Source organism: Suillus fuscotomentosus (genome assembly GCF_016647785.1).
Source record: "Suillus fuscotomentosus strain FC203 chromosome Unknown F5891scaffold_18, whole genome shotgun sequence".
Classification (NCBI taxonomy): domain Eukaryota; kingdom Fungi; phylum Basidiomycota; class Agaricomycetes; order Boletales; family Suillaceae; genus Suillus; species Suillus fuscotomentosus.
Genome location: NW_024539530.1, coordinates 501,372 through 516,249, shown reverse-complemented (window position 1 = coordinate 516,249; position 14,878 = coordinate 501,372). Strand labels below are relative to the sequence as shown.

At 48.1% G+C, this 14,878-nt stretch overlaps 5 protein-coding genes across 5 annotated transcripts; 3 read left to right on the top strand and 2 right to left on the bottom strand.

Annotated features, from left to right (window-relative positions):
- Window positions 1-372: 372 nt before the first annotated feature.
- Window positions 373-1,981, bottom strand: F5891DRAFT_949363 (uncharacterized protein; the record flags this gene model as incomplete). The annotated part of the gene is made up of 6 exons (XM_041374872.1): window positions 373-510; window positions 559-791; window positions 845-930; window positions 1,017-1,550; window positions 1,602-1,718; window positions 1,779-1,981. The coding sequence occupies 6 exons, from the start codon at window positions 1,979-1,981 to the stop codon at window positions 373-375; spliced, it is 1,311 nt and encodes a 436-aa protein (XP_041227787.1).
- Window positions 1,982-4,099: 2,118 nt separating this feature from the next.
- F5891DRAFT_1217855 (uncharacterized protein) lies at window positions 4,100-5,314 on the top strand (the record flags this gene model as incomplete). The annotated part of the gene is made up of 5 exons (XM_041369347.1): window positions 4,100-4,273; window positions 4,330-4,370; window positions 4,424-4,515; window positions 4,569-4,643; window positions 4,693-5,314. The coding sequence occupies 5 exons, from the start codon at window positions 4,100-4,102 to the stop codon at window positions 5,214-5,216; spliced, it is 906 nt and encodes a 301-aa protein (XP_041227786.1). The 3' UTR covers window positions 5,217-5,314.
- Window positions 5,315-5,824: 510 nt separating this feature from the next.
- F5891DRAFT_1127807 (translocation protein Sec62-domain-containing protein) lies at window positions 5,825-8,078 on the top strand (the record flags this gene model as incomplete). Its single annotated transcript, XM_041364221.1, has 4 exons — window positions 5,825-5,837; window positions 7,144-7,254; window positions 7,328-7,806; window positions 7,863-8,078. 4 exons carry the CDS (start codon window positions 5,825-5,827, stop codon window positions 8,076-8,078), a joined length of 819 nt encoding a protein of 272 aa, XP_041227785.1.
- A 104-nt stretch (window positions 8,079-8,182) lies between these two features.
- Window positions 8,183-9,489, bottom strand: F5891DRAFT_1217845 (60S ribosomal protein L7A variant 1; the record flags this gene model as incomplete). Its single annotated transcript, XM_041369346.1, has 4 exons — window positions 8,183-8,626; window positions 8,683-8,972; window positions 9,026-9,288; window positions 9,339-9,489. The coding sequence occupies 4 exons, from the start codon at window positions 9,487-9,489 to the stop codon at window positions 8,494-8,496; spliced, it is 837 nt and encodes a 278-aa protein (XP_041227784.1). The 3' UTR covers window positions 8,183-8,493.
- A 456-nt stretch (window positions 9,490-9,945) lies between these two features.
- Window positions 9,946-11,161, top strand: F5891DRAFT_1025370 (HotDog domain-containing protein). The gene is made up of 4 exons (XM_041361361.1): window positions 9,946-10,495; window positions 10,545-10,625; window positions 10,674-10,774; window positions 10,830-11,161. Exons 1-4 carry the CDS (start codon window positions 9,953-9,955, stop codon window positions 10,966-10,968), a joined length of 864 nt encoding a protein of 287 aa, XP_041227783.1. The 5' UTR covers window positions 9,946-9,952; the 3' UTR covers window positions 10,969-11,161.
- Window positions 11,162-14,878: the final 3,717 nt, after the last annotated feature.

Genomic DNA, 14,878 nt, shown 5'->3' with positions numbered 1-14,878 from the left:
GTTTGTTCGCGACACTAAGATGGGTTTATTTAACGACGTGGCTCAAACGTGGCTGTATTGAGTATTCTGATCCTAGAAAGGTTAGCTGCGCAGCATCCAAAACTGCTTGCCGGGTATGCGTAGTGTGATCGATTACAACATTGTGGTGTGAGTGACCTTCCAGTATTGCTATGGAGTATGCTTCAGTCGAGAAGAGTTGAGCTTGAGCGTGTAAGGTGCGGTAACGTTTCGAAGCTAGTCCGGACCCAGTTAAATTCTTTCTTCATCACCCCCTATGCTCCAGCGCGTGTAAATTTGGTGGCAATGTCTACTAAGATCTGACCATATCCATGCAAACCTCTTCCTAATGGAAACGTAGCACAGGTACTTACATCAACCCACCTTCTTCATTTTCTCAACCCTCCGTAATGCTCCCTGGGCTTCAACAACGCCCTCCCTGATGCCCATCTTGCTACATTGCTCGGCGCTCTTCTCGAACAACTTCTTTGCACCATCCAAGTCGGATGACATCTGCAGGGATCATAAATAAGCATTTTAAATGACTCAATAAAGATTTACTTCTCTCAAGCTCCCCAAATTGAAGAGCACCACGCCGAGCGCCTGCTCACAAACCTCCCTTGCATCATCAGCGGGCTGTCCCCATCCGAACCATTGTGAGCTTTTTGGCTGCGCTTGTGCTCGCTCAATGATTCCCAACGCTTGACGTGCCCACGCCTCAGCTTGCGCACGTACTTCTGGTGTGGGAGTACGGCGCATTATCAATTCAGAAAGATTATTCATGAGTTGAGCGGCTTGTTGGTGGTCTGTGCATGAGAGAAAGTGAAACCGCAGTGCTCTTGCTCACCTCGACATCGGTCTTCAACGGATACGTTATTTTCTTTGGGTGGCAAGAGTAAGGATATCGCCTGAAGGTACAGTGGCATCGCATATCTGTTGGCAGAGCGTCAGCTTGAATGAAAGGCTGATGTCAACATGAGAAGGAGATCAACATTGCTAACTGGATGAGTGCTACTCACTCGATTCTACCTTTCTTTGCATAAAGGGCACCAAGGGCCTCCAGTGGAGCACCAAGGTCTGTCTTTGACATCCAAGATGGAAGTTCGAGATCTTCTAGTGCACTAGACCCTGTATTTTCTTGCGCTTTTATGTTCGCATCCGAGTTGGCGTTTGTCATCCCAAGTCCAGATAGCCTCAAAACTTCCTCTACAGCCCATATGAGCCATTTCTCCTCCTCATCCAGGTCCCGTTCACTTGCCATTTGGCCCAATTTATACGCAAGAGCTACGCGTCGAAGGCGTTCCTCTTTGCACAAGGTGTAGCATGACCATCCAGGTGCTCCTTCTACCACAGCACTTGGCGTCTTCTCGGCATCTGGCGAGGGAGAATGTTGTTCGCTCGGACCGGCACCTAGCTCCCAAGCAATCTGCAGGGCCTCTCGAGAGTGACGGTCTGAGGCGACTTCGGAAAGGAGGGAGGCTATGCCTGATAGCTTTAGATACGGACATGGCGCGAATGTCTGATAAGGAAGAGACAGTGCTGTTTGGAATGCGCTAAAATCAATGGTCAGAACTCCATAAATAAAGGAGTACCACAATACAGACCGGGTAATGTATCTCTCGCTCAGCGATAAATCTCCTTGGTTCCTCGCTTTTATTCCTGCGCGGAGGTCTCCGCGAACCTGCTCTGGCCAAAGGGTAAAGGATGTGTAGAACTCGTATCTTTGAAGAGTAACTTGAAGATTATTATGGTTGAATGAAAAGTTCGAAGGCAAGACTCACAGTCCAAGACCAGTCGCTCCGATCCCAAGCGCGAGTAGCGCTGTGAAAAGTTTGGAAACGCGTACCCCGCCGACTGTACTATGTGGTGGTGCAGTTGAAGAGAAACCCCTACATGCCACTGGACGGGTAATGACTTGGCGCCACGCTGGTCGAGAGTTGAGACGTCGAACTAGTCTACATTGGCCACCCCCAATTGCGGCCATCGCGGTTGATTTTTGAAGATAGTGTAGTCACAACAGTACTGAGTGCTAAGTACTAGCACGTTGGTTTGGTAAATAATATGGTTACAGTGCAGATATACTTACATGATGAACTTACACTCATTTCCGAAGGTCTTGACTCACGTGTTTGTGGCAATTCAAAAATAGTGAAGATGCTGAAAATTCATTTACATAAATCATTTTCGAGTTTTGTAGGCCTCTGAACGGCTTCAAACACACCATCTCGCACCTATTTCCTACTCAGACCTCGCTATGGCCAACCAGAGGATCAGTCCTGACCGAAAAAAATGAGCTTTGTACCTCCATTTGGAGGAAGGACGGGAAATCGAGCACATGCTGCTGTTTTTAAAAGCGTAGAGCGTATAGAGCGATGGGAGGTAAGTCTTAGCATATTCTACATATTTTGGATGGATGCCGCCAGCAAGTGGCAAGCCCTTTCATCTAGGTCTTCTCAGGAACGAACTCGATGATTTTCCAGTGATAACCACGCCGTCTCTTTGCACATTCAGTGACTACTGTTCGCGTTTGTAGATTGTATTCAGCTCCATACATCAAATATAGCTACTAGCTATTCCACTCTACATGTTATTGTTACAGATAGTCACTATGCCTATACCAGCCTGGAGCATTTCCTACATTTACAGCAAGGAAGCTGCAAGGTTCACGAAGGTCCTCAGGCTGGTCAGGGAATTGGTGCCGCTCACTATGTCGGAGATCTCTGATGCCGTCGTTTGCCGTGAAGATACAGGCAGATCTGATCACAAGTCACTGTCTTTCATCTTGAACGAAGTTGAGGCTCCGACTCCGAGCAAGGCAGCCCAAGTGACAACGGTCCCTGGACAACCGCTACATCGACAAAGACTAGAATCTACCCCTGCACATCGACACCCCGATCTAGTCCACTCACATTTCCACTTATACCCGGAATGGTAAGCTGGGTATGAACGTCTGTGTTGATATGGTGAGCGGGGACGGGTTGAACTTGTAGAGTTTACTGTTTTTGTCCCAAATGTACATGGCAAGCGCGGTCAATCCAACATAGACTACGATGACGCCCAAACGAGAAAATCCGGGTGCTAGGTGAGCATGCCACGCCAAGGGCTGTGCCTCTGACGTCTTGACCGTTAGGCTGCTCCTTAGGGACGGATTTATCTTTTCATTTTCACTAGCCTGAGATTACACAGGCGACCCAACGCCACTCGTTGAATTTCCTAAACATAGGCTGTCAGCGCTACTTCAAGTTGCTTATCAGCAAGTCTGATAGTCTCACTTCATTGAATCTCGTACGTAAATGTATTTCCGAAATTCACCCAACAGTCTTCTTTCACCTGTCTCAAGACTAGTTGATGATATAGCCCGTCTCGCTGGCTTTCTCCCCGCTCACAAATGCCTGTTAGTGCGGGAACCTTACCTAACCTCGTTCTAGTCTGTGACCAGATTGTGATATAGAATTTTCAGACGCCCTTCAAGCCAGGCGCTATCAAATAGTCTGACTTTTTTAGTGTTACCGGGCAAGAGGACGGTCTAATCCCTGACACCTGGCGACCATCGTATCGTTCGTGTATACGTCCACCAACGGAAAATTGATAGTCAACATAGTGAGTCGTCATCCGCTGGCCTTGCTAATTTCAGTTTCTTACCTGCTAGTGAGGTAGTGAGTGTTACGAATTTCAATCGAAGACAGAACACGATACTTGGCCTTCTAATATCACTAGTGCACAAGCGCGCTGCTGGGCCAGGATGCGGGTAGAGCGGATCAGCGAAATCATTTCATTTATAAATTCGTGGGTTACTAACTTGAAGGAGATTGCTGATAGGCTGTCAAGGACCTGTTCCCTTATCGCAATAGTGGAGATCGCGGGCGCTACGCTGTGTATGCTCTTCCTAAGAGTCCCAGTGAGCAGGAGGCTGATTAAATGTTAGCTCTTCGTGTAGTGTTATTGACTAATAGTGCGTTTGGTACTTGATTGCTCTATACACAGCAAGTAAGTCCGGGTTTTAAACTAATATTGCGCAGTCAACTTTCTGGGCTTTAAGTACAGTCACGTCGTCGGATAACCCTCCAGCTATTTGGATCCTGGTGCCGACAAGGAACGCGACATGACGAATAGAGAGCCTCCAAAGATTGAGGTTCAGCGCACTTTCCCTTCTCTTGACGAAAGCCTTTATAACTTGCGCCCTCAAGACGCTGCATTTTACAAGGATCTGACCGGAATCGAAGACGATGCAACTCTGAAGCAGCATATATTGGATGTTCAAGCAAAGGCATACAAGGTATCTAGACCTTTGGACATGTCCTGCCGTATCGAAACTTAGTTGTTCGTGGGTAGGTTGCTCCTTACGTGTGCATCTATCTTTTCTCTTTTACCAGGTATTTTGTTTGTACGTTTGTGCTGAGTTAACACATAAAATCGAACCCTTTAGACGCAGGATGTCGGGGCTACCTGCTTATCACCAAGTTGTGCGCATCGGACGTGAACACAAGAACCCAATTTTCCTTGACGTCGGCTGCTGCTGTATGTACCTCCATCTTCTACGTAGGATGCTAATCATGATATATGGTTTGTAGTTGGAAATGTCATCAGGGAAGTAATTCTTGATGGTTTTCCTGCAGCTCAAACGATTGGAACTGACCTCCATCAAGGTGAGCATAGCATATAACTTCGTACATAACTTTGAACGAAGTATTTCAGAACTCTGGGATCTGGGGCATGAACTCTTCAAGTCGTCTCCAGAGACTTTTCCAGCTCACTTCGTGGGCGGGGACGCTTTTGACCCAGAAATCCTCGCTGTGGCTCCGCCTGCGTCGCTACAGACAACAGAAGTTTCAACTCCCGACCTCAATAACCTCACTTCGTTGAATTCGTTACGCGGATGTGTTTCCGCAATCCACGCAACAGCCTTCTTCCACCTGTTTAAAGAAGATCAACAACTGCACATGGCACGTGCTTTTGCTGGCCTTCTCTCCGCTGAACCAGGCTCCATCATTCTCGGAGCGCACACGGGTGCTCAACAGAAGGGTGTCGTGAATCAAGTATATTGGGGTATCGAGGTTGACATGTTCGCCCACAGCGTCGAGAGCTGGACTTCTATGTGGGATGGGGAAGTACTCGAGAAAGGGACTGTCAAGGTGGATGCACAGTTCAGGGAGGTATCCGAAGGTGTGGGAGGCGATGAACGTTATCCGCTGTTGTTCTGGTCTGTGACCAGACTTTGAGCACGTGTTTTTCTTGCTTCCTCGCCATTGCTAGAGTCTAGACTAGGCCATTAAATATGATTCTGGTGTGATCTGATCAGGTGTCTTTCGTAGTATCCCTGAGAGAACAGTTTGACATTTATCGCATTAATGGTAACGAAGCTATAACCGGTAATGATCATGCAATCATGTTTAGATCACTCGGGCGGGGAACTGTACAGAACTGTAGGTCACCGGAAAGACGCCACATTCCGTGGCGCCGCTGTCAGCTAGAAACAAAGAGACCAAATCAGTAACCACATACAGATGATACATACTAATGAAAGCAGCAGCAACTAACATCAGACGAACATCAGCAGTTCACATAGTAGCTCGAGCGCTGCGCCTAACTATCTTTATACTGACACACTCTCTTTCCGCAATCATCCTTTTGTACCTGTTCACTTCATGTGACGTAGTACGAGTTCGAATCACACCGTCCAAGTATATTTCCCCCACCACATACAAAAGAAAGCTTATGACGAGATTATGTCCAACGTAGGGTCTACGACCCCAAAGGACCCCACTCTGAAGTAAAAAAAAAACTGTAGGTCACCTGGGGGTGGCACCCTTGTCTTGACGAAGATACCATGACGGAGGATCGTAGTGGTATTCAGCGCGCCAGTCTTCAACTCGATTTGATGCCCGTGTACAGCCTTGGCCAGAGCTGTGCTACATAACAACCGGTGGACCATAGCGCCGACATTCTGTCAATTTTAGCTAGACTTACTGAAACATGCGCTAGCAAAGTCTAGAATGAAGTATTCCGAAAGGGGTGGTCAAGTTGGAGGCAGTGTTGATGCAGGAGATATATGGTGATGCGACGACGAACTGACACCCAATCTAATTAGCCTGAGATGTGTAGAAGCCTCGTAATCTGTTCTGGCCAGGTGAAGATCTGATTGTCTAGGCATGACCATCTATAATGTGTGGATATGAGAATTTACCTTATGAAGAACACCCTCGTTCCTGTAGACTTGAAAGAAGATACACTTCTGTAAGCATCTGTTTCCATTTTGTAATGCCTGGAAATATCTGGGGTCGTTCGATGAAAGTATAACGCTGCTAGAAAGATCACAAACGATAAGCATCATGGCGTTTGTGCTGCTATGCCAGTGGTAAGGCTACGTGCAATCAATTTCTGCTATCTGACATAAGACGACTTGGCCACTTGCAATTCGATGGTATTCTGGGATGCAACGCAGCTACCATCGAACCTTATCAAAATCACTGCACGAAGTGGGGGTATTTAGAGGGGACTTACCTCGGTGAACAATCTGGCCGCCCATTAAAGTATATTATACCTGTGGAATTCAGCCATGCCGCATTGCGATTATTAACCCATACTGTTGCGATATGGATATCACAGACAAAACTGAGGCTGAGCTTCCGAGTCCAAGAAAAGGGGTATTCATAAGAGCGCAGATACAGAGGAAGATACGACTTCGGAGGCCAAGAAGCTCTCACAGGTGACGATGCTATGGTAAACTTTGGTTATGAAATCCTACGACTACTACTACTAGTAGCGTCACCATAGCACACCGCACTGTAAGTGACTAGTAGATTAATGCTGCACGCGTCGGTCTCCGGTCGATGTATTGATACCGGGAGATTGAACCGCTGCGGGGATGTCAATGTGCTGTATCAGGCTGTATCTTTCGAATTGAAAGTAAATGGGACAAACCCAGAAGAGCTGACGACGGAAGTCTTTAAGAACGTTGAGTTGATGTTGAGTCTTTTTAAGCGTCAACTTGACTTTTATGCTGACATAAGCACACCTGTCCCTTTGTTAGGCGTGACTTCACTTATTCGTGGCAGCGCCTCCCTCAATCCCAAACATCATAGTCACCACCAGATTAATTTCTTAGTTGTCATCCATCGCAAATGGCTTCGAAGGATGATACGCAAGCTAAAGCGCCTCCAGAAACCCGCAATGTTGTCCAATTCCTCCGCAGCAGTAAATCTGGCATGAAAATACGTGTTGGTGCGTTGAATGGGAAACGCGTCGATTATTTCAAAGGTATCTGATCGTTTTGGAGTCAAATTTTTTCTGCCATTGTTCTAACCATGACCGTCATCACCACCACTACCAGGCAAATCCGCAGTGAAAGCCCTCCTCTCGCCCGCGTATGCAAAAGTAAAAAACGTACCCAAGGTCACTACGGAAGTCGAGGCTGAGGCCCTCCTCCAATCATCCATACAATACGCTTTTTACCTCCGCGTAGACCGCGGCGCACCCACAGGCTCATCCATATCTCCGCGCCACGTCACTGTCGTTCCGCAACAACAATTTGCCCAAGACGCGTACTTCGTGTGGCTCTACGAAGGTTCTCAATGGACTACATATGCTGGCGGACTTTTGATGGTCGCGCTTATGCTTGCAGCCGTAATGTTCCCGTTGTGGCCCCCAGTGATGCGTTTGGGTGTGTGGTACCTGAGCATTGCCATGCTGGGTTTACTCGGCGCATTCTTTGGACTCGCAATCATACGGTTGATATTCTACATAATCACCGTGGTCATAGCAAGCCCTGGAATTTGGATCTTCCCTCAATTATTCGCAGACGTTGGTGTTGTGAGTTGTGATGTTCTTTGTTTTTTGTATTCTTGGTTCTTAGGCATTTGGCGTAGATCGAGTCATTTGTTCCGTTGTGGGAGTGGGATGTTCCAAAGAAGAAAGCTGGGAAGAAGAAGAAGGCAAAGGCTCCCGCTGGTGCGAGTCCTGAGGAGCAGCTTGCTAATAATGGTGGGGCTTTTATCGAGGAGGTTGGTGACGAGTCCCCAGAGCAATCGCGTCCAGGGAGTCGCTCGGCACGGGTGGAGGAGGTTCCAGATGTGGATTCATAACAGGATCATCGCATGTTTGTAGGCAATGTTTATTATGCTTTCAGTGGAGCAAATGGGGATGAGGGGACTAAAATTTCCTTTACACTCACCAGGAGTTTTGTCTAGACTACGCATTTCTCACACTCATTCCCTGGTCCCGGTTCGATCCATTCACGCTCAGGCACTGTCACTCACTAGCTAGCCCCATATGCTATCTCGGTTTCAGATTGGTTTTGCGGAATTTCAAAGTAGACTTTCAAACAACTGCAATCGTGTTATAGCTGATGGCGCAACATGCATCATAGTACACGGCCTGGCACGATATGCCCTCCACACAGTAGTAACTTGGGATAACCGAGCGTACGATGCATACCATATTCATAACAGGCATGACATATAAAGTGATGACGATAAACGACAAGGACTAGCACAAAGCTTACAGCTTGCCAAGAGCAGCCGATTTGGAGTCCAGACCAGCAGCTTTTGCGCGCTTGCGCATCATTTGAGTAGACTTGTATCCACGGAGACCACCACCCCAGTGGCGGCGCTGATCTTCGTACTTGTCAGTGCTTTAAATTCCCATTAGCACTGAAGCGTAGATACAACATGAAAAGGGAGAACTCACAAATTGGCTTTGGCGGCGCTGACGAGGGTTGCAAGCTCGCGCTGGTCTTCGCTCTTGACATCTTGGAGAGTAAGAATGGCGGCGGTCTTCTTGTGAACCACGGTGCCCAGACGGGCTTTGCCCTTGACGATGACGTAGGGGACACCCATTTTGCGACAAAGAGCGGGAAGGAAGACAACCAACTCAATGGGGTCGACGTCGTGAGCAATGATTACAAGGGACGCCTTCTTCGCCTCGATGAGGGCGACGCAGTGGTTCAAACCGTATTTGACGAAAAGAGGTTTCTTATCCTGTAGATGATCTATATCAATAACTTGCAATTTACAATACGTCAAATACAAACCTTGGCAGGCTCCTTTTCCTCAGCGGCAGCTTTGGCTAGAGCCTCGAGACGTTCCTTCTTCTCGACCTTGCTCTCCGGGCGGTACTTGTTGAGGAGCTTGAAAAGCTGTGTAGCAGTGTTCTTGTCCAGAGTGTGGGAGAACTGGGCAATAGCAGGAGGAACTTTCAAGCGTTGAGAAAGAATGACCTTCTGGCGTTGAAGGCGGATGTACTCGGGCCATTTGACAAAGCGAGTGAGATCGGTCTTAGGACGAATATGTTGGCCTAAAAAAATCCATCAGTTGACAATTTGGCGAAACAAAGATGAAGCGAACCAATGCCAAAGTTCTTCGGCTTTGCCTCGAAGAGAGGATTTTTTGTGATTTTTGCAGCTTTGCCAGCAGCACCTGGTGCGGGTGCGGGCTTCTTGCGGGAACCGGCCTTGACTTTGGGGGGCTGGTCATTGAGACGAGAACGAATCAGCATGCGAAGCAGAGCACAGAAGTGCCTGCGACGTAAGCTGCATGTCTCGGAGCTCTAGCACTCCTGGATGACTGTGCATCCAACGAGTCCAGCAATAAAAAGTATCATCATCGTACACGACGACTCCACTTGACTTGATAACAAAGATCAAGATTTGCGCTGAACCAATTCTAGATGAATATAAGGATGATATCCTATGGTGTTATCTGGATGAAGGACTTGCCATCCATTGTGTTGAAGGTTGAAGAGTATGGACTGAATAGTGCTAGGGTGCTCCGACGCACACAGAGAACGACGCTTGCTGGTAACTCACCATTTTTAACGGTCTTGAGGGGGTAGGTCTTGAGGTTAAAGTCGTCGATGGTCGATCTCTGTATGTCAAAGTTATGTTTACACTCCGCTTCGGCAACACCCGACACTGACTGAGCAATCGCCAGTCACTAATCATTAATGGGTTCGGCATATAATGTCTTCTAATATTTTGAGACGCATCCTCACAAATGCACGAGTTTTCTCGACCGGACCCCCTCCCACTGCCCGTTCGCCATACCGCTATTTCCGAACACTAACCCTTGGCGGTTCCGTTGCCATCACCGGCTACACCCTTGGCGCCTTCTACCCGCATCCTTACATCACATTCATCTTCCCCCGGCCAGCCCCAGCGCCCCCCAACCCTGATTCCCCACAATCAATTATATACACCGCGACTCTCGAACAAACACTACAGACGCTCCCACTCCTCACGTCCCACCGTGCTCAGCCCGACGCCCACGAGTGGTACGAGAGCCGCCCTTATGCTAATTACCCAGAGCAGCTCCGCGTAAACAGCCTCACTGCAGGCGCACTTCGTGGCCCCGGAAAACTCGCGCTTCCACCTCTCGTACGCGCTAGGAAGGATGAGAGTGAGGCTCTCGTTATCGTGCATGTAGGCCGGGGTGTGTGTGGCCATGATGGGATAATTCACGGTGGGCTACTGGCTACTATTTTGGATGAGAGTTTGGCGCGAACTGTGGGTTAATTATTCCGAGCATTCAGCGTGTCTTGATCTATTGTAAAAGGCGATTATCAATTTACCGGAAAAGATTGGCGTCACTGCCAACTTGTCCATAAATTATCGCGCCCCGACCTTTGCGGATCAGGCAAGTACCTCTTCCTTACACATACTTACGTGCTTGACCGGGCACTAGTTCATCGTCGTCCGGATCAGTTTAGTCGACAAGGCAGGTCGCAAATCCAAGGTCGCTGGCAAAGTAGAGGACCTTAAAGGCAACGTACTGGTCGAAGCGCAGTCAGTCACCGATCTTTCGAACCTAACTCTTCTTACCCCTTCCTGTATTGTCCAGCGCAACTTTCGTTCAACCCAAATATGCCCACCTACTCAAGAGCAAAGCTGTTCAACAAATGATGGGCGACCCCGAACCTGCTAGATCAACTCCCGTACTCCTCAGCGAGGGCATGCCGCCTCCCCCATCCAAGGCATAGAGCAATTCATACCATTTAGTGACTCATAGCATACCGTTAGAGATACCTGTATCATAGACCAACCCTAGATGCAACTTACCGCGGAGGATGCGACAAACTCGTTTCCATTCCTCAAAGCACAATTTACACACATCGCCCGCGTTTTCCATCCGTGCCAGCTATATGTCACACCTTTCAAATGCCGCGTCAAGCCACCCGCGCTCCCTCTAACGGAACCCCACTCCATTTATCCAGCGTATTCAGACAAATATTGGGATCCGAAGAAGCCATGCCGACGCTAATAGCAACGCTACAGCAATTAACAACAGGCGTGTGCAAAGTGATGGTCAACGTGAGATCTGTACTGATCTGGGCCGCATGACAGCCAGCTGGTAATTAGCAAAGCGAGGCGAGTGCTTTGATTCGTAACGCTGGGCCAGGAAACGCCTGTCCTTCGGATCTGCGAAATCTGGAAACAAGGGTCTACATGCATTCTCACCTAGATCGGAGGGTGGAATGTCCAAATCAGCGGTAAATTTTATGATTGAGCACCCTGCCGCGGCGTGTGCGTATAGTCCTCCGCTTGTTATCCGCGGATTTTTGTAATCACAGGCGTGGTGAAGTCTTGTTGACAAATCAACTATGCAGTACAAAAACTGAATGATCCTTGAGGCGAAAGGGGCTCCGGGGTTCTGTAAATGCCTGATGATTGTGTTGTGATTCCCCGCCGCATGCCCTATCTTTTTTACCCGAGGAAGAGCGTTGCCCCATAAGAACATCATGTGTGCCAATACACTGTTACTGGTCAGGCTTCCGGGCTGACTGTCACCATGATCCGGGGTGGAGCTATCCTGCTTGGAAGCACGGCGTTCACTGGCTTATGTACCACCCAGCTAGACTGCTATGCAACCGACTTGCCGTGAAAATCTTTTGGACACTAAATATAAAATAAATCACGGCGAGGTGAAGGCCCTGTGCTACTAGTAGCCGGTCTGCCGCTGTGTTCTTGAACATTTAAAAATCTTTGCCCGCCTTTTGATTGGTCTTCATTAATAGGATAACCCAGCCGAAGGTGCAATTTGCAAATGTCACGGGTACCTGTGATCATGAGAACCGGGGCCAGGGGGACAAGGAGGCTATTGGGTGTATGGCAAAGAAACCCTAGGCAAGACCGATAGAGGAGTTCAATATGGATATACTAGTGGTGGAGAAATGTTTGGTGGTTGAAGTGCCCTGGAAAGATCACTCGCAGCATGGGCCTGCCTAAAGCTATGTTCAAAAATCAAGACAAGGTTTAGCAAGGACGAGGCTCCAAACCAGTTGGCTGCCGGATGTATTCAATGATCAAGCTGTTACATTGTTAAGTTATGTAGATCTTGGACTCGGAGAGCGTCAATCCTATTGCTTACACTGAATGCAACACCGCACCTGCCAGCTGATTTGGAGTCAGAGACTCTATGCAAAGGCCTGGGTCTGCGACAGATTTGAGAAATTTTGTCTGTTAAACTCGAGATGGAAAATTTTACAAAATCGTCATGATGACGGTCAGCGTGGGAGTCGACACCGGGCATCAAGTTGAAACTTCTTCATCCTCTTATCTCTTCTACCCTTCATTGAATGATGTCATCCTCAAAGGTTCAACAGTCTTATATCCACGGCCAATGGCTGATGCCGGCAGGACATTAACTCGAACCCTTTTGGAAGGCCCAAATGTACTAGTAAGTTCGATCGTCCGTTTGTCGTTCGGTGGTAGACTGGTGAGACGGGCTGGTCACCAGTCTAGTTTGGTGGTGCGACTTCAGTTAACAAATTTATTCATTCACTTAGTCGGTGGCAGGTTTTTCTTCTGTGAAGTTCCGGCCCCATAGCTCGGCGACCGGTCTACTACCTGGCTAAATGTTTAAGTCTCAGCTCTTTGCAGGATGGCTAATCCAAACAACGCCGTGACATTCAACAACGCTGCTTACCCTAATTCATGGACTCCCTCATTTAATGCCACCTGGACTTGGGGAGTAGACAGGACTTAGTACCGGTCAGTGTCATCCAGATGCTGCTGTGTCAATATCGGCGGACTTCTTGTTCTGGAATCCCTTCGAGTCATTTCACCCATCTTTTACTACCAGAAATATCCGGCGCAGTTGTGGACCCGAATTACGCTTATAGGTTATTGCTGGATTGGTGGAGCCTCGAGCTCGGCTGAATGGGGGCTATTTACCTGTATGTTTCCTCGAGAAAGTCTGTCAGCCGTGAGCACTGGGAGATACCTCTGAATCATTGCATGATCATTCTTGTCCATCTGTTACTAATGTGACGTTAGCTATATCATGTGTTGTTCAATGGGTACAGACTCGGATGTCCAGGATTAGAGTGAACCTCAATCTCCACGTCACCCCTGAATCTCAGAACGATACGTAACAGAGTATGCGATATTATTCGTGTCCGTGTAAGCTCATGATCCACATTTGTAACAAGCACTTGAGCTCAGTTAATTTTCTGATTAGGGTCATGGGACTCGCCGATGGGCCGCCGACTCTGGATCTGAACGTGCGCTGGATTATCACCGAGTTCGTATCCCAGCCTGAGTGTCATCAGATTGAGGGCCTGTGCTCAGCATTTATCAATGAGGCCATAATCTTTTTGGACAGATGCGATACATATCTTGAGACATTCATGAACTTGAATGTATTCGAATATGGCGTCCAATTTGAACAGTTATTGCATGAGCCACGGGCTCTTATTTGGCTGTGTCTCAGGTGCGTGTAGTACGTCCTGCATGCGAATAGGCGCTAGTACTGTGTGCCCTCGTAGCATCTTGTCGGTTAAGTTATCTCCTTCAGCATGACATGATCCGTAATATCACCGGTTACGGAGAAGGGCGTGCGCCCCCATGACAATTCATATGAAGTTCTACAGACGGCAACCTGGCCGAAGATCCTAGCCTCATCTTTACTTCGCATTCACTGGATCAAGCGCTGGCATTTGACCCAGCAGGCATGTAATGCATGTAATCCTAGCACGAATACCAGGTATGGATGTTACCTACTACCGGCTTCCTCACTTTACTATAGTCAGATTGCCCATCGCAAGCGAGTTTAGTGTCGGTTTTAATGATCGTGGAGTGTACCTTACAAATGGCTTGAGCGATTGGGAGAGTCGTGTTCTGTCTTCTTAAACTTCGCAATGGAATCATGGCGTGAAAAGATTCATGAAGTTACGTCCACGACTGATGGTCCAGTCTCCCATGTGGCCAACTACATCTTCGGTCTTATCTTATGACCAGTATCCATCTGGCATCAACGCCTATTAACGGTCTAACACCTGAAGCATAACCCAGTCTCTGGGCTAGCTTGTGCGAACAGTACGACCTAAAGCTTGGTGACTGACTTCGAAGTTAGGAGACGCTCAATTCCGAGTCGAAGGGCTCGACCTGTTCTACTACTTGGATACGGGGACAAGAACCCCGTTGTCAGTCGATCAAGCTGCGTCACGTACTCAAGGTTTCAAATTTGCAGCGATTTACTCTTGAGAAGTACGAGACAGTATGGTTCACACCGCCCGAATCAAGGGTGGTACCGCAAAAATAAGTACCCCCAGTTGGCAACCACAGAACCATGCCACAAAACATGCGCCATGATTACATCTCGACGGTGAGCCTTCGCGAGAAGCCGTTGATGAGAGGGTAATAGTGTTGCAATGTCCCAGCGATGTGACGAAATATTGTCACTCGCGCTGATTTCATGAGAGAGATCATCAATCAGTGACGGCGTCAGTTAGTCATAGATCCCCTTTACCCTCCGGCGATGTGATCGTCCCGAACGCGGAGAATTCCTTTCATGTGAATAGCAACAATAAATATTTCAAACGAGGTTAAGTGACCTTGCAACTATCTTGCGCTCATCGGGGGAAATTGACTACTACCGTTTCTCAGGCC

Excerpts from the sequence above, each read along its gene's own strand:
- F5891DRAFT_1025370 (XM_041361361.1), top strand. The coding sequence starts at position 9,953 with ATGTCTTCTAATATTTTGAGACGCATCCTCACAAATGCACGAGTTTTC. Across the intron at positions 10,496-10,544 it reads ATGAGAGTTTGGCGCGAACT|GCGATTATCAATTTACCGGA; the intron begins GTGGGTTAATTA and ends CTATTGTAAAAG. Across the intron at positions 10,626-10,673 it reads CCCCGACCTTTGCGGATCAG|TTCATCGTCGTCCGGATCAG; the intron begins GCAAGTACCTCT and ends ACCGGGCACTAG.